Source organism: Melanostigma gelatinosum, assembly GCF_949748355.1.
Source record: "Melanostigma gelatinosum genome assembly, chromosome: 3".
In the NCBI taxonomy this organism is placed as follows: domain Eukaryota; kingdom Metazoa; phylum Chordata; class Actinopteri; order Perciformes; family Zoarcidae; genus Melanostigma; species Melanostigma gelatinosum.
This window is the reverse complement of record NC_136636.1, coordinates 1,279,712-1,299,711: the sequence shown is the minus strand read 5'-3', so window position 1 is coordinate 1,299,711 and position 20,000 is coordinate 1,279,712. Positions and strand designations below refer to the sequence as shown.

The 20,000-nt window shown below is 44.1% G+C and overlaps 2 protein-coding genes across 2 annotated transcripts in view; one reads left to right on the top strand and one right to left on the bottom strand.

The window, feature by feature from the left end:
• Positions 1-20,000, bottom strand: part of LOC306775284 (E3 ubiquitin-protein ligase TRIM39-like) — a 193,118-nt gene that overhangs the window by 69,629 nt on the left and 103,489 nt on the right. The gene's annotated exons all lie outside the window — the stretch shown is intronic.
• The window catches only part of uqcc1 (ubiquinol-cytochrome c reductase complex assembly factor 1), a 19,816-nt gene continuing 6,156 nt past the window's right edge, over positions 6,341-20,000 (top strand). Inside the window, exons 1-8 of the mRNA XM_079265614.1 lie at positions 6,341-6,541; positions 7,835-7,942; positions 10,486-10,593; positions 12,851-12,923; positions 15,335-15,392; positions 18,143-18,251; positions 19,783-19,860; positions 19,949-20,000. The exon at positions 19,949-20,000 is cut by the window's right edge and continues 62 nt beyond it. Of these exons, the coding sequence (XP_079121740.1) occupies positions 6,446-6,541; positions 7,835-7,942; positions 10,486-10,593; positions 12,851-12,923; positions 15,335-15,392; positions 18,143-18,251; positions 19,783-19,860; positions 19,949-20,000 (682 nt within the window). The 5' untranslated portion in view covers positions 6,341-6,445. The remainder of the gene's footprint in view (positions 6,542-7,834; positions 7,943-10,485; positions 10,594-12,850; positions 12,924-15,334; positions 15,393-18,142; positions 18,252-19,782; positions 19,861-19,948) is intronic.

Below are 20,000 nucleotides of genomic sequence, written 5' to 3'. Positions count from 1 at the left end.
TAGCAGCTAAACATCAGCACGTTAGCATTGTCATTGTGAGCATGTTAGCATGCTGATGTTAGCATTTAGCTCAAAGCAGCAAAGTGCCGCCTCACAGAGCTGCAGTGTTATTTTAAGAACGAGTAAAGCAAATAAGAAAACTTCATAAAAAGCTTGGAAAGCGTCACCAGACATTCAACCTTCATCGAGGAAAAATAAAAAATAAAAAAACAGATTAAAGTACCACTCACACTGTTGAACGGATCTCACTTGTTTCTTATACTGTGGTGCGGTATGTCACTGCCTCGCTTAACAGCAGAACGTGTGCACACGCTCACACACACACACGCACACACACAGAGCAGCTGTGTCGGTTAGATCATCAGTTGGTACAGCAGGCTGGTACCCTGTCCTGCGTCAGGAGGTGTTAGTGGTAACACTAGCCAGGGGGGTGAAGGAAGGAAGAGCCAGGCAGCGAGGGAGGAGGATGGAGAGAGTAGAAAGAGAAACAGAGTGTTAGCATAACCTGAAGGCTTAAACGTGTCATTTGTGTTGTTGTTTTAGCCCCCACCATTTAAACGCTCTGGAAATCAGGCCGTCTCAGCAGGAGAGCCGCTCTGTCGTCACACACTCAGACATTTCCTCTCCTCTTGTATTTACATCTTGTTTTTTGCATCTTTGGCACTTTTTTAGTGCCGATCCGTCCGGACACCACCTCCTCAGATCTTTGCCTCTCGGCCCTTCGTCTCGTCTCTTCCTTCAACACTGTGATGACACCAGCTGACACGACAGGATGCAGACGGGTCAGACGTGTTGCAGAGCCTTTTCATTTTGTGTCCGTCTTCACTGGGTTAGAAGGTGCGCAATATAAATTCATGGACGGTATTTGTTTGTTCCCCAAATGCTGCATGTTAGTCCCGTTACACAAAGTCTGGCAGCCACGGTCCCCTCTGGGAATGTCTGAGTGGAGTTTGGTGTAAAGCTGACTTGAGTGTTCATACATTTTCTCCACAAGCCGCATAATTCAAACTCAAGAAGCCTGACGCCAATAACACAACACGCAGTGTGCGGCTCGCTCGCTGCAATAATTATATTTTTCTGGCGAGGAGAAATGGGTCAACTTTTCACAGGCGTAATGAACACTCAGCGGGTTGCCACCAGAAGGAAAACTATCCCCAACTTTTACTTTGGTCACGCTTTGCCGCAGGCCGAACTTCAGCGTTGACCCCGTTGAGCGGAGTCCATTCTGCTGCCTTCAAACCCTGTCGGCTCTGTTGACGTCTGTCCTCAGCTCGCACCTCCCTTCTGCTCTACCTTTTCTTCTGTACATCATTTCCACCAACCTGCTAGCCTGTCTCCTACTCATTCAGTAAACGAAGAAAAAAAACGATTTTTAATCCATTATTTCAAATGAATGTAGGAGAGTAAAGCTCTCCAGGTTGTATTTGATCCTTCCCTTCCTTTGCACTCGTACTTTCAACTTGTACCCTCAGGGAGGCACTACATTGATTTTTATTAAAGATCGATCTTATTTTATTTTTACTGTCTGTATGTATTTAGAATCGTGTTGCTGCTGTTTGTTCTCATCACTGTCAACTAACTGAAGTCAAAAATGAAGAAGCTATCAGTAAGATGTTCACATATTTAATTTGTTTATCCATAGAGCATCATTGTCCGTGAATAAACGTTTCGTGGTTTTGTGTCCAGCGCCGGGTTGGTCTGCTTTAACACAGAGTGTGCAATGACTTGAAGCATCAGCCCGATGCGTGAATGGTGCTCTGGTCTCTGTCTGTCTGTGTGTGAGTCCTTCACGTATCTGGAGATCCGTTTATCTGATTAACTTCACACTTGGCTGCTGCTTTGCTGGAGACCCAAGGACGTGCCGTGTGGATTTGGGTGCAATTTGAACATGCGACTTGTTCAACATGAAACTTTGAAAAAAGCAAGCAAACAGACAACAGACAACACTGCAAGCAGCACTTCTGGGGTCAACACAACCACAACCATGCTGTCGCTTTCTAAACCAACAAGCTACCTACAAACTTGTTGCATAAATACATTATGTTTAAGTAGACAACACTTCAAGGAGGCGCAGGGCAACCTGTGCATGTTTGGAGCCTGAGGAATGAAGGAATGAAGCCGAAGGCAGGGTTCACCCTGCACAGGTCGCCGACACCTGGAGACAGACAACCGTTCACGCTCACATCCACACCTGCAGCCAATGGAGAGGCATCAGTAAACCGAAGCTGCATGTCTTTGAACAAACTCCACACGGGAGGGCCGACCAACCCGGGCTCGACCCCCAGGCTGTGAGGCGACAGCGTTACGACACCGCCGTGCAGCCCAGACATGAACCTTCTGTCCCCAAATCATGATCAACAAAAAAGGTAAAGATAACCGATATGTAAGAGCCAAATATGGCGTTGGAATAACCAGAAATGTAACTGTTATTATCTGTGTGTACATTGGATGGTGCTGGACCGGATATAACGGAACAGAAATCCTTGAACAGTTTGTTGTCACGGTCCAACCGGTGTGTTTGGTTGTCGGTTGAAACAAATGGACTTTGTTCACGTTTCTGCACGACGAAGCAAATAAAAGGATTGAAGAACACGTCTGCAGATGTTGTACTTAAAGCAACGCGTGTTCACACTGAAGACGGGACGACGGGTCTCAGCTTGCGGCCCGCTGACCCACCGGGACGACCCCCCCCCCCCCCCCCCCCCCATCTGTCAACATTTACCAACTCTGAAATCTAATCAGGTGCACCTTTATTTGGACTCCACATCCCATTACCATACAAGCAGCATGTGGTCAGTGAAGCAAATTGCCCTTTGAATCTGATCTAAACCTGCAATCATCCGTTAACGGGTCGGTTTAACGGCTCCTCTGCTCACAACCGTTCTTCTTATGGCTCCGTCTCTTTCCAACCAAAGGGCCATGTGGAAACAAGGCGCTCGCCCTCTTTGGTGAGACGCTCGCTGACTTTATTCTGTTCCCGTTGTGAGAGCAGCTGACGGACACACACACCACATGGACACTTTACTGCGTGTCTTTGAGGAGAAGCAGGGCCATCACTCACTCTCTCTATTATAAATACATCCTTTGACCTTTGTTTTCTTTGCACTTTCTCACACACGCACACACACACACACACACACACACACACACACACACACACATCTTCACACACACACTGTGTAGTACTGCGGGCAGGATGGCGGAGTGGTTATTTATGTCTGCTTTCTTTAGCGAGGTTTCTCACAGGAACAGGAGCCGAGCAGGAATCCTGCGCTTCCTCTGAGTCCGCCATCGATCACTCTTTATTCACACAAACACACACAAGTGAACGCACGAGACTGCAAACAGACAATCGCACATCAACACATGCATGAACACAAAAGACACTAATGCATGCTGGGTACGAGCGCTCTAATTAGATTGTTTTATTTGATCTCTTGTTTCTTCACTCTGTTGTAAAGCACTTTGAACTGGAGTCCCTGAATGAAAGCTGCTGAACAGATAAAGTTTATTTAAGTTTATTTTGTATTATCATGTTTATTAATTTACCTTTTTGCTGACGTACACACTCACAGAAAAAACAACGGTACTTTTGTAAGGAGAGAGACAGACGTGGAGCCTGACGTCTCACCACACATCATATAATAACGTTCGCTCTACTTCCTGGAAACATGAGTTTTTATGTACTTGTACTTTAATAAGTATTTATATGTTACAGTCACCTCATTGTGGACTTTTCGACCCACTCAACAAGCAGAGCGTTTCCTGCTCGGCCTCAGACGACGTCCAGAGATCGGAAACGTTTCTGATGTAAAATGTTAGTGCGTTCCAGTTCATCATGTAACCATAGCGACTACAGAACGCTTGAGATTAGAAAATAAAATCGAGTTTAAAGGAGACACGAGATCAATGAAACTGTATAGAAGTTAAAGTTACGACGAGAAACTTTTAACATTTATTATGACGAGAAGAGAGAAGATGGTCTGTTTCTATAGAGTTGTTCTTGATGCTCGACATCGGAGCCACCGGGTCGGATTCTGGTGAAACCAGATGAACTCATGCAGGTTCACCAGAACCTCCTTCAGCTCAGACTCCAGCAGAGACCGGTCCACCGCGGACAGACCCAGATCCTCCAGCAGAGACCGGTCCACCGTGGACAGACCCAGATCCTCCAGCAGAGACCGGTCCACCGTGGACAGACCCAGATCCTCCAACAGAGACCGGTCCTCTGTGGACAGACCCAGATCCTCCAACAGAGACCGGTCCACCGTGGACAGACCCAGATCCTCCAGCAGAGACCGGTCCACCGTGGACAGACCCAGACCCTCCAGCAGAGACCGGTCCACCGTGGACAGACCCAGATCCTCCAGCAGAGACCGGGCCACCGTGGACAGACCCAGACCCTCCAGCAGAGACCGGTCCACCGTGGACAGACCCAGATCCTCCAGCAGAGACCGGTCCACCGTGGACAGACCCAGATCCTCCAGCAGAGACCGGTCCACCGTGGACAGACCCAGACCCTCCAGCAGAGACCGGTCCACCGTGGACAGACCCAGATCCTCCAGCAGAGACCGGTCCACCGTGGACAGACCCAGATCCTCCAGCAGAGACCGGTCCACCGTGGACAGACCCAGATCCTCCAGCAGAGACCGGTCCACTGTGGACAGACCCAGACCCTCCAGCAGAGACCGGTCCACCGTGGACAGACCCAGATCCTCCAGCAGAGACCGGTCCACCGTGGACAGACCCAGATCCTCCAGCAGAGACCGGTCCACTGTGGACAGACCCAGATCCTCCAGCAGAGACCGGTCCACCGTGGACAGACCCAGATCCTCCAGCAGAGACCGGTCCACCGTGGACAGACCCAGATCCTCCAACAGAGACCGGTCCACCGTGGACAGACCCAGATCCTCCAGCAGAGACTGGTCCACCGTGGACAGACCGGTCTGGTCTGGGAAAGGTCAGGGATTCGACAAAGTCATCGTCTGGGTCATTTTTCACAGCAATGCATCCAATATCTGTTGCTGTAGTTCAGTCTGGATGGTGGACGTTGCCCTGATCAGAGAGCCACGCTAGCACCAGATGTCTCTGCAGGAGGACGTCTTCAAACATCTCCACAACTGTATAAAAGTAATTTGTGTTTTACAAGAATGAAAACGTTGTGTTCGTGTGTCGGTTTGGGTGTCAAACTACATTTATATGCCAGTGTTTGTAGAAGATGGACGAACACATCATGCTCTCAAGTCCTTCATGCAGAACTGCGTCACACACTGTGATTGTCTGAGCTTCAGCAGGAAGCAGCTGATTAGCTGGATGGCTGTGAACAGTCTGAGGCAGCCATGCGTGGCCCTGCTTACTCTGTGGCCCTGGAGTAGATTGTCCCTTTGTGATGGTAATCTGAAAGGATGACTGTTCCTGTGATGGAAGAGAAAAATGAGACATCAGCATTGAATCAAATAACTGCAATCGTGTGAAAGAGGCTCATTTGTGGCGAGTCTGCAGGTCTGAGGAGCCTTTTAGCCTCTTCTTGTTCACTGTTTTGGTTTAGTGGCCTGAACATTTGAGTCTGAGCCATGTTTCAACCTCTTTAGGCAGCTGTTTGTAGTGAAAAAGCTCCGATAAAACCACAGCACACAGCATGCACTGCACCAAATAGCAGAAAGAAAATATTATCTGATCAAGAAAGTCAAGCAACAAGCAGCTAAACACCAACATTTTCTGAGGAGTGAGCAGAGACAGAAGCAGAGCTGAATATTGAACCACATGTTGCTGTATTTAGGCAATTATTTGCTTACCTGTTGTACATAGCAACTATATGGTGGTGCATTTGTATTGTATGGTGTAATTTTCAGTTGATTCATTGGTTTGTCTTTATTTTATTTTTTTACAGTTTGATGTTGTGCTTCTTAAAGAAGCACCACACAAATCATGATCTACAGCAAATTATAAATTGTAAATTATAAATTGTTTGAATTACAGGATGAAAAGGTAATTATTTATGGGAAGTGCAGATGAGTACATGAAAATACTTTCAGTTCCCACAGACAGTGGGTCATATTAATATTCATTTTTATTTAGTATATATACACTACACACCAGGGCAAATTACTTTTATATGAATAACCTACATGGCAATACATATTTTTTGAATTAAGGGAATTTTTAAATGACTTTGAACTCATTGGTAAATACGTTGGCTCTACAATACAAAATAAAAACAAAACAATATTTAAATCGTCAGCATTAAAAACCGCTGTCCAATCGGAACCATTTCCCATCGCGGAACCTTTGTTTCTGGTCGGACGTAATTCGGCGCCGGACGAATCCCGTTGACATTGCTGAGAAAGGAGGAGGAGACAGGAACAGGACTGTTGTTACCAAACTTGAAGGTTTCACTGGAGGAAGCCGCTTCTTCGCTGTGACATTAAGACACGGGGAGAGAGTCATGTATCGCTGGCCGCTGCAGTCTGCGGTCAGAAACGTTATTAGCGTTAATAACCATGTTATTAACGTCACAGCGTCCAGAGCCGCCTACGGGAAGGTAATGAGCTACTATTAGCTTAGCCGGCTAATTGGATTTGATTAAACCAACATTAAATTCTTTAACAAGCACTAACGGATTGTTTTTGATACACAGTGACAGGATGTGATAACATGAAAGATGTACTGTAATAACTAGTTGTTTAATAACTTGTTTTGTGTTTATAATGTGTGTGTTTGAGTTGTTGTCGAACCACAACATCACCAACTCTCACAGCTACTGTTAAAGAGATTAACTAGTTACCTCTCACAGCTGTTAGTTTAAAGAGATTAACTAGTTACCTCTCACATCTGTTAGTTTAAAGAGTTTAACTAGTTACCTCTCACAGCTACTAGTTTAAAGAGATTAACTGGTTACCTCTCACATCTGTTAGTTTAAAGAGTTTAACTAGTTACCTCTCACAGCTACTAGTTTAAAGAGATTAACTGGTTACCTCTCACATCTACTGTTAAAGAGATTAACTAGTTACCTCTCACAGCTGTTAGTTTAAAGAGTTTAACTAGTTACCTCTCACATCTGTTAGTTTAAAGAGTTTAACTAGTTACCTCTCACAGCTACTAGTTTAAAGAGATTAACTGGTTACCTCTCACATCTGTTAGTTTAAAGAGATTAACTAGTTACCTCTCACAGCTGTTAGTTTAAATATATTAACTAGTTACCTCTCACAGCTGTTAGTTTAAAGAGATTAACTAGTTACCTCTCACAGCTGTTAGTTTAAAGAGTTTAACTAGTTACCTCTCACAGCTACTAGTTTAAAGAGATTAACTGGTTACCTCTCACATCTGTTAGTTTAAAGAGATTAACTAGTTACCTCTCACATCTGTTAGTTTAAATATATTGACTAGTTACCGCTCACATCTGTTAGTTTAAATATATTAACTAGTTACCTCTCACAGCTACTAGTTTAAAGCGATTAACTAGTTACCTCACAGCTACAGAAATATTTTTATTTTGAATCAATTAGTCCTCTAATATTGGTTTTCACACGTGAGCTGTCGTTTATCATTTATTTTTTACAGTGTTATTGTTTTTCTCATTTTACTTTTAAATATCGCAACACTGCAGCAGTTATCATAGCATCCTATGAAGTCATGGAAACGTGTTGATCCCCGATATTTATTTATTTATTTATTTATTTATTTATTTATTTATTCCCTCCAACAACAATGTATCACTTCTACTGTTTATGTAACTTAATACATGTTTGGTATGAACCTGATTTACTGTCAAATATCTGCTTGTTCTTCTGCTCTCGGACTGTTTATATCTGGTTCTCTCTGCGTCTCCGTCCAGGTGTTACATCAAGAAGCCGGTTTCTCCAGAGCTTCAGCAGCTTGTCAACTGGCCAGAGTGTCTTCTCCCAGTTTAACACCATGTCGGACACTTCACCTCACCTCACAGGTAACAAGACACCCTCACAGAGACACAGGTGTAACGGCTTAAGAGACGATTCATTTAGTATGTAGCGACTCCTCTGGTTGTATAGAAGTCTATAGAAAATGACTCTACTTCTCTCTTGATTTATTACCTCAGTAAACATTGTAAACATGAGTTTATGTCTCAATCTCTAGTTTCAAGTCTTCTTCAATACAGCATGATGTTCATTTAGTACATTATGGTCCATTTAGAGTCACACAGACCATAAAGCAGGGGATGCTTTAGGGCGGGGCTACACGCTGATTGACAGGTCTCTACCAGAGACGTATATGGCGTCTCTACGTCACTCCTCCTCAGTCCAGATATGGTCACTTCCTGTTCACTGGTTGCAAAAAACCACAACATGGCGACGGCCGATACGCCAAACTGAAGGCTTCACAACATCAGTCCACAAACAATAGAGGACGTCACGGTGACTACGTCCACTTCTTATAGACAGACTATTGTTACAAACCCGAGTGGAAGAAGAGATTTTATGTTGAGGACAAGTTGGAGGTTCTTCATTTTACTTTGGTTCCTCTGCTTTTACTTTTCCTCTCTATAACATTGAAAACCGACTCACTGAGATAATATTCTATCGTAAGCTCGTGTCTTGTGTTCACCACTTTTATTGAAGAATAGCGAACAAAGTTCCACCAACTCAGAAACAAATATATTGTTTTATTATTAAACCCTTTGAGATGTACCATCTCGTTTTCAAGGGGTTCCTTAACGACAATTTTACAAAACATTTAACAAAAACCTAAAATAATTAAACAACACCAAATATGAGGAAAAATAAATATGAAATAAGACATAAAATCAGGAGGTCGTAGTCAAACGGAGCATAAACATGGATCATTCTTTCACAGGTTATAGAAAAGCAATAACGAATCATTTTCCTGTGACGTCTTCACAATAAAAGTGAAATGTAGGTTTTGCGTTCCGAGCAAAAACAATAAGTTAAGAGTTTAATCTGACTGTTATCTTGCCGCAGAGATTCAGGGCCATGTGTTGAGTGACTCCACATGTTCAGGCGATGTGTGTCTGACCTTCATGGCGATGAAGAGTAACGTGTGTGTGTGTGTGTGTGTGTGTGTGTGTGTGTGTGTGTGTGTGTGTGTGTGTGTGTGTGTGTGTGTGTGTGTGTGTGTGTGTGTGTGTGTGTGTGTGTGTGTGTGTGTGTGTGTGTGTGTGTGTGTGTGTGTGCGTGCGTGTGATTTAATGAGGGTCAGACAGTAAAAACACAGAGAACATTAAGCCCCCTTTAAAGGCCTCTACACACTGAGGGTGTTTGTTCTGTGGAGTTAATTCCCACGTCAACGTGTTCTTTGAAGACGTCACACAGAAACATGAATAATACGCGTTTCTTTTCAGAGCTCGGTTAATATTGCTGAACTTTCGCACCAACAATAAAAGCATCAACCAATCAGGTCGTGAGGAACCGACGTAACAACATGGAGGCTCTGTAGTCTGAACAAAGACTGCTATTTTAAATATTACTATTTTCAACCTTGACAAAGGCAGCACAGACCAGATACACTCCTTCTGTTCTTACCTTTCGTAATAAAAGCCCTACATGTAACTTCATCAGAGAGAACTCAAGTTAAACTACACTCAGTAAACTCAGACACTGTTGCTGGCAGTATTGATACGGGTTAGTTAGGTTAAGTACAAGTTAAAGCCTTTAAACACAGAGAACGTGACAATTAACGACAACGAAATAAAATGCAAAAGACTCTCCTGCGAATATTATATGTCCAGGGCTTTTATTGTGAAAGGTAAGAAGGGAAGGAGTGTATCTGGTCCGCGCTGTCTCTGTCAACGTTGAAAGGAGTAATAAAGTTTTAAAGGACTACAGAGCCTCCGTGTTGTCGTTTTTATAAACAACACGACGTGATTGGTCGATGCCTTTTATTATAAAACTACACGTTCTGTGACGACGGATAATGTTTGTTCGATTTGTGTGAAAGTCCTCGTGACATAATAATTAATCACACGACTAACGAGCTTTAAGGAGTCATGTGTTTTATGCTGTGTCGTCTGTCAAAGCTGCTTTCACTCCCTCATCTTCTGTCTCCTCTCTTCTCTCTCACTCTCCTCCTTTCATCTCGTCTCTTCATCCCTCATCTCTCCCTCCTCTTCCTCCTCTCCTCTCTTTTCTCTTACTCGCCTCCTTTCATCCCGTCTCTTCATCCCTGATCTCTCCCTCCTCTTCCTCCTCTCCTCTCTCTTCTCTCTCACTCTCCTCCTTTCATCTCGTCTCTTCATCCCTCATCTCTCCCTCCTCATCTTCTATGTCTCCTCTCTCTTCTCTCTCTCTCATCCTTTCATCTCGTCTCTTCATCCCTGATCTCTCCCTCCTCATCTTCTGTCTCTTTTCTCTTACTCTCCTCCTTTCATCCCATCTCTTCATCCCTGATCTCTCCCTCCTCTTCCTCCTCTCCTCTCTTTTCTCTCCCACATTTCTTCTCCTGTCGTCTCCTCTTTCCTCTCCTCCTCACCACTTGTTTTTTCTCGTCCGTCAGGTCTTTAACGTGAAGGAGACGCGGCAGCACACGGAGGAAGAGGTCGGGGCCTTCACGAAGCTCATCGAGGCGATGGGCTTCACGGGACCGCTCAAATACAACAAATGGGTGAGTGATGAAGGAGGGAGGAATGGAGGGACCAAGGACGAGGTGAAGAACATGAGAGGGAGGACAGAGTTCTCTCAGTTCAGCTCCTTCAGGAGTCACGGATAACAAAGAAATCACAAAGTCATGAATAAGCTTAATTTGTTAAATCAAAAACATCCACTTTAAATATGTCAGTTTTCTCTTGTCTGTCATCTTAAACAATGATCAGGTCAAAGTCAACTCAGAAAATAGAATTATAGGAAGGTTTGAGGTGGGCGATACATTTACTAATTCAATCATTCAACCATCAGAGTGTAAATGAAGTTTTAATGTTAACATCACAGTGTGAATAAAGTTTCAATGTTAACCATCAGTGTAAATAAAGTTTTAACGTTAACCATCACAGTGTGAATAAAGTTTTAACGTTAACCATCACAGTGTGAATAAAGTTTTAACGTTAACCATCACAGTGTAAATAAAGTTTTAACGTTAACCATCACAGTGTAAATAAAGTTTTAACGTTAACCATCACAGTGTGAATAAAGTTTTAACGTTAACCATCAGTGTAAATAAAGTTTTAACGTTAACCATCAGTGTGAATAAAGTTTTAACGTTAACCATCAGTGTAAATAAAGTTTTAACGTTAACCATCAGTGTAAATAAAGTTTTAACGTTAACCATCAGTGTAAATAAAGTTTTAACGTTAACCATCAGTGTGAATAAAGTTTTAACGTTAACCATCAGTGTAAATAAAGTTTTATCGTTAACCATCAGTGTAAATAAAGTTTTAACGTTAACCATCAGTGTAAATAAAGTTTTAACGTTAACCATCAGTGTAAATAAAGTTTTAACGTTAACCATCAGTGTGAATAAAGTTTTAACGTTAACCATCAGTGTAAATTAAGTTTTAACGTTAACCATCACAGTGTAAATAAAGTTTTAACGTTAACCATCACAGTGTGAATAAAGTTTTAACGTTAACCATCAGTGTAAATAAAGTTTTAACGTTAACCATCAGTGTAAATAAAGTTTTAACGTTAACCATCACAGTGTGAATAAAGTTTTAACGTTAACCATCACAGTGTAAATAAAGTTTTAACGTTAACCATCACAGTGTAAATAAAGTTTTAACGTTAACCATCACAGTGTAAATAAAGTTTTAACGTTAACCATCACAGTGTAAATAAAGTTTTAACGTTAACCATCACAGTGTGAATAAAGTTTTAACGTTAACTATCACAGTGTAAATAAAGTTTTAACGTTAACATCACAGTGTAAATAAAGTTTTAACGTTAACCATCACAGTGTAAATAAAGTTTTAACGTTAACCATCAGTGTAAATAAAGTTTTAACGTTAACCATCAGTGTAAATAAAGTTTTAACGTTAACCATCACAGTGTAAATAAAGTTTTAACGTTAACCATCAGTGTAAATAAAGTTTTAACGTTAACCATCACAGTGTAAATAAAGTTTTAACGTTAACCATCACAGTGTAAATAAAGTTTTAACGTTAACCATCACAGTGTAAATAAAGTTTTAACGTTAACCATCACAGTGTGAATAAAGTTTTAACGTTAACCATCACAGTGTAAATAAAGTTTTAACGTTAACATCACAGTGTAAATAAAGTTTTAACGTTAACCATCACAGTGTAAATAAAGTTTTAACGTTAACCATCAGTGTAAATAAAGTTTTAACGTTAACCATCAGAGTGTAAATAAAGTTTTACTGACGATGGATCCCCTCGTGTGCGTGCGGTGGTCAGAGGAGGACTGACCTCCCAGCAGGAGCTTCATTTATTAAATATTGTTCCCAGCATGTGAACACACAACAACTCAAACACATCACAGCATCTCTCACTGCTGCACACACTGCTTTTATACTATGTGTGTGTATATATATATATATATATACACACACACATACACACACACAACTGTTACTCAAAAGTTCAAAGGAATTAATTTATTCATCTCGTATACATCCTTTATTTAACCAGGTGGTTAAAAAAACGGCAAAAAGCTAAAAACATCAAATATATTTCAGATAACAGAAACAAACCAGCCGGTTGCATCAATTAAAGATTTTTCATTCAGTGTTTAATAACTTCATTCAGTACTCAAATCATCCTTAATGCTGTTAACGCAGGTCCATCTACTGCCTACATGTATAACTACTGATCCATTGTGGACACGACAATCATCTTAGCTGCAGTGTGTTTCCTGTAAAGATGTTTCTGATGTTACTCATTCATTGTTTTCTCCCTTTTTGTCTTCAGAAAATCAAGATCGCTGCGTTGCGGATGTACACGTGCTGCGTAGAGAGAATCAACTACGACGACTTCTTTGACAGTAAGTGAGAAATGAAAGTGCTGCTCCTCTATGAAACACAACCGTCATGAGTAGAGGAGACAGAACCAGAACATGTCTGGAGTGAGAATAACGGTTATGATGACATCAGTCATTAAAGAGAAGAAAACATGCACGTTGAGTCTCTGACCATTTATATATGAATAATCTATATACACAACATTCTTCCAAGTGTCCAGGTGTGTTACCACTGATGTAAAAACACAGGTAATAATATTCAGCTATTCACATTTTAACAACCTCTCCTCCCCTCTCTCCTTCAGCCTCTCTTTTCCTCTCCTCTCCTCTCCTCTCTCTCCTCTCATCTTCTCTCTCTCCTCTTGCCTTCAGCCTCTCTTTTCCTCTCCTCTCTCCCCTCTCCTCTTCTCTTCTCTCTCTCCTCTCCTCTCTCCTTCAGCCTCTCCTCCTCTGCTCTCCTCTCTCCTTCAGCCTCTCTTTTCCTCTCCTCTCTCCTCTCCTTCAGCCTCTCTTTTCCTCTCCTCTCCTTCAGCCTCTCTTTTCCTCTCCTCTCTCCTCTCCTTCAGCCTCTCTTTTCCTCTCCTCTCCTTCAGCCTCTCTTTTCCTCTCCTCTCTCCTCTCCTTCAGCCTCTCTTTTCCTCTCCTCTCCTTCAGCCTCTCTTTTCCTCTCCTCTCTCCCCTCTCCTCTTCTCTTCTCTCTCTCCTCTCCTTCAGCCTCTCTTTTCCTCTCCTCTCTCCTCTACTTCAGCCTCTCTTTTCCTCTCCTCTCTCCTCTACTTCAGCCTCTCTTTTCCTCTCCTCTCTCCTCTCCTTCAGCCTCTCTTTTCCTCTCCTCTCTCCTCTCCTCTCTGTGTTCACTTCCTGTAGTTCAGTCAGAGTTTCTCCTCCTTGTTGTCACATGACTGCTGGTCTCAGATGAATCAATGATGACTTCATAGTTTCACTGAGGAGCTCACAGTTTAATGTTTTTACAGAATCTGGTAAAAGTTAACGCTGTATTAGAGGAGAGGTTTGAAATGGGACCTATGGATGAAATATCACAATTGTAATCTTAGTTTTGGTTGCTTCTTCTGACGGGAGCGTTCATAACACATGATGTGTTCAAGGACTGGACGATGATGGTTTTCCAGCTTCTGACTCTGATGAACAGCTATTGTCTCTGAACATATGAGACAATACTGCCGTAGGAGGAATGAAGACATAAGAGTCTGTCCATTGTTGGTTAAAGACGAATGTGAAATAACGTCTGACTCTGATACCCCTCCCACTACTCGGTCTCTCCCCTGTGAGTATATCACTAAAGCCGCGATGCTTATCAGAATACACACATGTGATTGTCTGAGTAGCATCGCGTGACGTGATTTACAACGCATTCAATCGCTCGGTGTGTTTCCGGGAGCGCTGAACGAGTGACGTAAAGGCTGGAGAAGCTGTTTATATCGCTTGTTGGTCCAGGTCCTGATAGAACGGCATCAAAGATACCGTTTCCCTGAGCTTCCTCTTTCCTAGCGTCTTCATTTCATTGGTTGTAATTGTTTAAGCTGTTGTTTTGCTCCGATCGGCATCAAACGTCTTGATTGTGATGTTAAAAGACGTTGGGAGACGTTACACGGGTCCCTAAATGATCTGGAGAAAGTTGTCTGAGTGTAGAGGAGAACATCCTGTCGATAACGCTGAGAAAAAGCTGGAAAATCGTTTGTTTAAAATGGCAGAGGAGCGGTTCAGACGGAGACACTTTTATTTGACACTTTACCAGCTGGCACACGGAGACCAACTCTCTCTAATATTGCTCCGTCACTTGGAGACCGTATGTCCCGTCTGTAGTGTCCTCTGATTGGATCACAGATGTGGGCTGCTGCTATCGGACGTGATGCTTCAAGGCTGCAGCTAATTATTTGTTTTATTAGTGTTCAACCTGCAGATTCGTCGTTGTGGCTATAAAATATGAACTTGAAGCACCAGATGATTTTTGTTAAATATGTGTTGTGTAAAGACTTCATAAATATTAGATATTCTGCTTCCCTTCACCGCCTGACATTATGAATCAGACTTACTGCATTCAGGCTCATATTTCCTCACGTTTACGAGCTTTTACTGCTTTGGCGTCGTCTTCACATCACTTTCTATTTTCAGAACAGTTTAAATTTGTGTCGCTGCATCCGAGGGAGTCTTGTCTCTACCTGATGTTTCTTGGCTTTTTTTGAATTCCTATCTCTTTTTTATTAATGTGAATTCTTCACCACATTTAGATATTATAACTATCTTTGTAAATGACCAAAACAAACATGTTTTTACATTTAATCTAATCATTTGGAAGCTTTACTGACACCCATCAGAACAGCTGGACTAATCAATTAATGGACCTTAAAATACTGTTGTTACCAATAATAATAATGTTTGTCATGCAAATAAAGATGTTGCTGTGTTTGTTTCAGAGTGCGCCCTCCCAGACACACTCAACTCTTGGTTCTTGGTAGCGCAGCTGCACGTGTGGTGAGTCTCTCTCTCACACACACACACACACACACACTATTTGTTTCCTCGTCTCACATCTTCGTTTCCTTGTCTCACGTCTTCGTTTCCTCGTCTCACGTCTTTGTTTCCTCGTCTCACGTCTTCGTTTCCTCGTCTCATGTCTTCGTTTCCTCGTCTCACGTCTTCGTTTTCCTCGTCTCGTGTCTTCGTTTCCTCGTCTCGTGTCTTCGTTTCCTCGTCTCGCGTCTTCGTTTCCTCGTCTCGTGTCTTCGTTTCCTCGTCTCGTGTCTTCGTTTCCTCGTCTCACGTCTTCGTTTCCTCGTCTCACGTCTTGGTTTCCTCGTCTCACGTCTTGGTTTCCTCGTCTCGTGTCTTCGTTTCCTCGTCTCACGTCTTCGTTTCCTCGTCTCGTGTCTTTATTTCCTCGTCTCGTGTCTTCGTTTCCTCGTCTCACGTCTTCGTTTCCTCGTCTCGTGTCTTCGTTTCCTCGTCTCACGTCTTCGTTTCCTCGTCTCGTGTCTTAGTTTCCTCGTCTCGTGTCTTAGTTTCCTCGTCTCACGTCTTCGTTTCCTCGTCTCGTGTCTTCGTTTCCTCGTCTCACGTCTTCGTTTCCTCGTCTCACGTCTTCGTTTCCTCGTCTCACATCTTCGTTTCCTCGTCTCACATCTTCGTTTCCTCGTCTCACATCTTCGTTTCCTCGTCTCGCGTCTTCGTTTCCTCGTCTTGTGTCTTCGTTTCCTCGTCTCGTGTCTTCGTTTCCTCGGCTCGTGTCTTCGTTTCCTCGTCTCGCGTCTTCGTTTCCTCGTCTCGCGTCTTCGTTTCCTCGTCTCGCGTCTTCGTTTCCTCGTCTCGCGTCTTCGTTTCCTCGTCTCGCGTCTTCGTTTCCTCGTCTTAGTTTCCTCGTCTCACGTCTTCGTTTCCTCGCCTCGTGTCTTCGTTTCCTCGTCTCACGTCTTCGTTTCCTCGTCTCACGTCTTCGTTTCCTCGTCTCACATCTTCGTTTCCTCGTCTCACATCTTCGTTTCCTCGTCTCACGTCTTCGTTTCCTCGTCTCACGTCTTCGTTTCCTCGTCTCGTGTCTTCGTTTCCTCGTCTCGTGTCTTCGTTTCCTCGGCTCGTGTCTTCGTTTCCTCGTCTCGCGTCTTCGTTTCCTCGTCTCGCGTCTTCGTTTCCTCGTCTCGCGTCTTCGTTTCCTCGTCTCGCGTCTTCGTTTCCTCGTCTCACGTCTTCGCTTCCTCGTCTCGTGTCTTCGTTTCCTCGTCTCGCGTCTTCGTTTCCTCGTCTCGCGTCTTCGCTTCCTCGTCTCGTGTCTTCGTTTCCTCGTCTCGCGTCTTCGTTTCCTCGTCTCACGTCTTCGCTTCCTCGTCTCGTGTCTTCGTTTCCTCGTCTCGTGTCTTTGTTTCCTCGTCTCACGTCTTTGTTTCCTCGTCTCACGTCTTCGTTTCCTCGTCTCATGTCTTCGTTTCCTCGTCTCACGTCTTCGTTTTCCTCGTCTCGTGTCTTCGTTTCCTCGTCTCGTGTCTTCGTTTCCTCGTCTCACGTCTTCGTTTCCTCGTCTCGTGTCTTCGTTTCCTCGTCTCACGTCTTCGTTTCCTCGTCTCGTGTCTTAGTTTCCTCGTCTCGTGTCTTAGTTTCCTCGTCTCGCGTCTTCGTTTCCTCGTCTCGTGTCTTCGTTTCCTCGTCTCACGTCTTCGTTTCCTCGTCTCACGTCTTCGTTTCCTCGTCTCACATCTTCGTTTCCTCGTCTCACATCTTCGTTTCCTCGTCTCACATCTTCGTTTCCTCGTCTCGCGTCTTCGTTTCCTCGTCTTGCGTCTTCGTTTCCTCGTCTCGTGTCTTCGTTTCCTCGGCTCGTGTCTTCGTTTCCTCGTCTCGCGTCTTCGTTTCCTCGTCTCGCGTCTTCGTTTCCTCGTCTCGCGTCTTCGTTTCCTCGTCTCGCGTCTTCGTTTCCTCGTCTCGCGTCTTCGTTTCCTCGTCTCACGTCTTCGTTTCCTCGTCTTAGTTTCCTCGTCTCACGTCTTCGTTTCCTCGCCTCGTGTCTTCGTTTCCTCGTCTCACGTCTTCGTTTCCTCGTCTCACGTCTTCGTTTCCTCGTCTCACATCTTCGTTTCCTCGTCTCACATCTTCGTTTCCTCGTCTCACGTCTTCGTTTCCTCGTCTCACGTCTTCGTTTCCTCGTCTCGTGTCTTCGTTTCCTCGTCTCGTGTCTTCGTTTCCTCGGCTCGTGTCTTCGTTTCCTCGTCTCGCGTCTTCGTTTCCTCGTCTCGCGTCTTCGTTTCCTCGTCTCGCGTCTTCGTTTCCTCGTCTCGCGTCTTCGTTTCCTCGTCTCACGTCTTCGCTTCCTCGTCTCGTGTCTTCGTTTCCTCGTCTCGCGTCTTCGTTTCCTCGTCTCGCGTCTTCGCTTCCTCGTCTCGTGTCTTCGTTTCCTCGTCTCGCGTCTTCGTTTCCTCGTCTCACGTCTTCGCTTCCTCGTCTCGTGTCTTCGTTTCCTCGTCTCGTGTCTTTGTTTCCTCGTCTCACGTCTTCGTTTCCTCGTCTCACGTCTTCGTTTCCTCGTCTCACGTCTTCGCTTCCTCGTCTCGTGTCTTCGTTTCCTCGTCTCGCGTCTTCGTTTCCTCGTCTCGCGTCTTCGCTTCCTCGTCTCGTGTCTTCGTTTCCTCGTCTCGCGTCTTCGTTTCCTCGTCTCACGTCTTCGCTTCCTCGTCTCGTGTCTTCGTTTCCTCGTCTCATGTCTTTGTTTCCTCGTCTCACGTCTTTGTTTCCTCTAGGATGTGTTTGGTGCGGATGCGTCAGGAGGGCAGAGAAGGAAAGTACATGTGCCGTTACATCGTCCACTCAATGTGGGAGGACGTAGAGCAGAGGAGCAAAATCATGGGGGTGAGTTCAGTGTGTGTGTGTGTGTGTGTGTGTGTGTGTGTGTGTGTCATGTTTACCGGTAATATCGTGACAATAACGCCGCTATATGCATCTTCATAGACGTTCAACGTTTAACTCGTCTGGATGGTTGGAGCAAAATGACACTTTGCCAATTATCCAACACGTCATTTTGATGACGTCAGCTGTAAAAGGCTCGATAAAGACAGCGAACATGTTAAAGCTGCATTCTCTCTAGTGTCCACCAGGGGGCGACTCCTCTGGTTGTATAGAAGTCTATAGAAAATGACTCTACTTCTCTCTTGATTTATTCCCTCAGTAAACATTGTAAACATGAGTTTATGTCTCAATCTCTAGTTTCAAGTCTTCTTCAATACAGCATGATGTTCATTGTTGGAATGCTGTTAAGCATTCCAACTATTGTTATCCTGTTTCTTTATTCAACTTCTTCTATTTCTTCCGTCGCACCTCTTCTTCTCCTTCATATTTTAAGCTACAGAAACCGTTCAACTATTAAAATGTTCAGCTCTTTCACCAGAGGGGTGCTATGACTTTTTATATTTCTAACCTTTAAACCTTTTGAATTATTAAGCTTTTTATTTTCAATGGGATCTCTATGGAGAATATTTTCAAATGGCTTCAGGCACACAGGTGTTTGTGATTGAGCCAATTAGTGATGTTGATAAACTCACAGACACACGCGCACATACACTCCTCTCCCTCTCTCTCTCTCTCTCTGTGTCTCTCTTCTCTGGTTGAAACAAGATGGTGACGGCCGAATCGCTGAACTGGAGGCTTCAAAACATCCACAGACCAACGAGACGACTACGTCCACTTCACATAAACACTTTATTCCTCTGACCTTCTCCAAAGGACAAGTGACTCAGTAAAGACCTGAACAATGGTGTGTGTGTGTGTGTGTGTGGGGGGGGGGCAGTGATTGGAGTGGCTCTTAGGTTTCATGCTAATTGTGTTAAGCTGCAGTAAAAACATTGGTCATGTTCTCCGTGTTCTTCATTACGTCTGCAGCCGAGCAGGAGAATCCGTCAGACTCAACGTTATTGTGCAGAACTTCACTTTGTGACTGTTGCATGAACTGTCCCGGCGTGTTTAGTGGCTCGTGAGGACTGATTGAGGAGTTATTCATAACCGTGGCAGCTGTTTTGGGGCTCAGCGTTTTGCCCGCGGACCCTTTGGCATGTTGACAAGAGGAGCCGGTGATCAAACCAGCAACCCTGTGATGAGCCGCTCATCTTCACACCCACTCTGAAGAGTGCTTCACCAGGTCGACATGTTAATGTGTGTCATACTTTGGTTTGTGACCAAACGCCTGCAGGACTTAACAGCGTGTTAGCTTTGTTATTGTAGCATGTTAGCATTAGGTCCAGCCCCACAGAGCTGCCAGCAGGACGTTTCTTCCATCCACAGAGGCTCAGAAGGAAGTGACGGAGAGAGAGAACGCCAAAGCGGAGTGCTGTGATGAGAGGAACTCTGTGCTTAACGTTCATCTCTGTCTCTACATCATTACTTGTAGGTCGGTGCCAGCCACAGGAAGGAAGGAATGAAATCGATGACGGAGACGTTTTACGCAGCCATATTTGGATACGATGAGGTGAGAAACACTCGTACAGAAGCGTGCGAGTCTCTCGGGATGACGTGGGGTCAGTAACGTGACGCTCGCTGGTGTTGGTGTGCTGTAGGGAATCCTGTCTGATGACTGTGTGCTGGCTGCAGCTCTGTGGAGAAACCTGT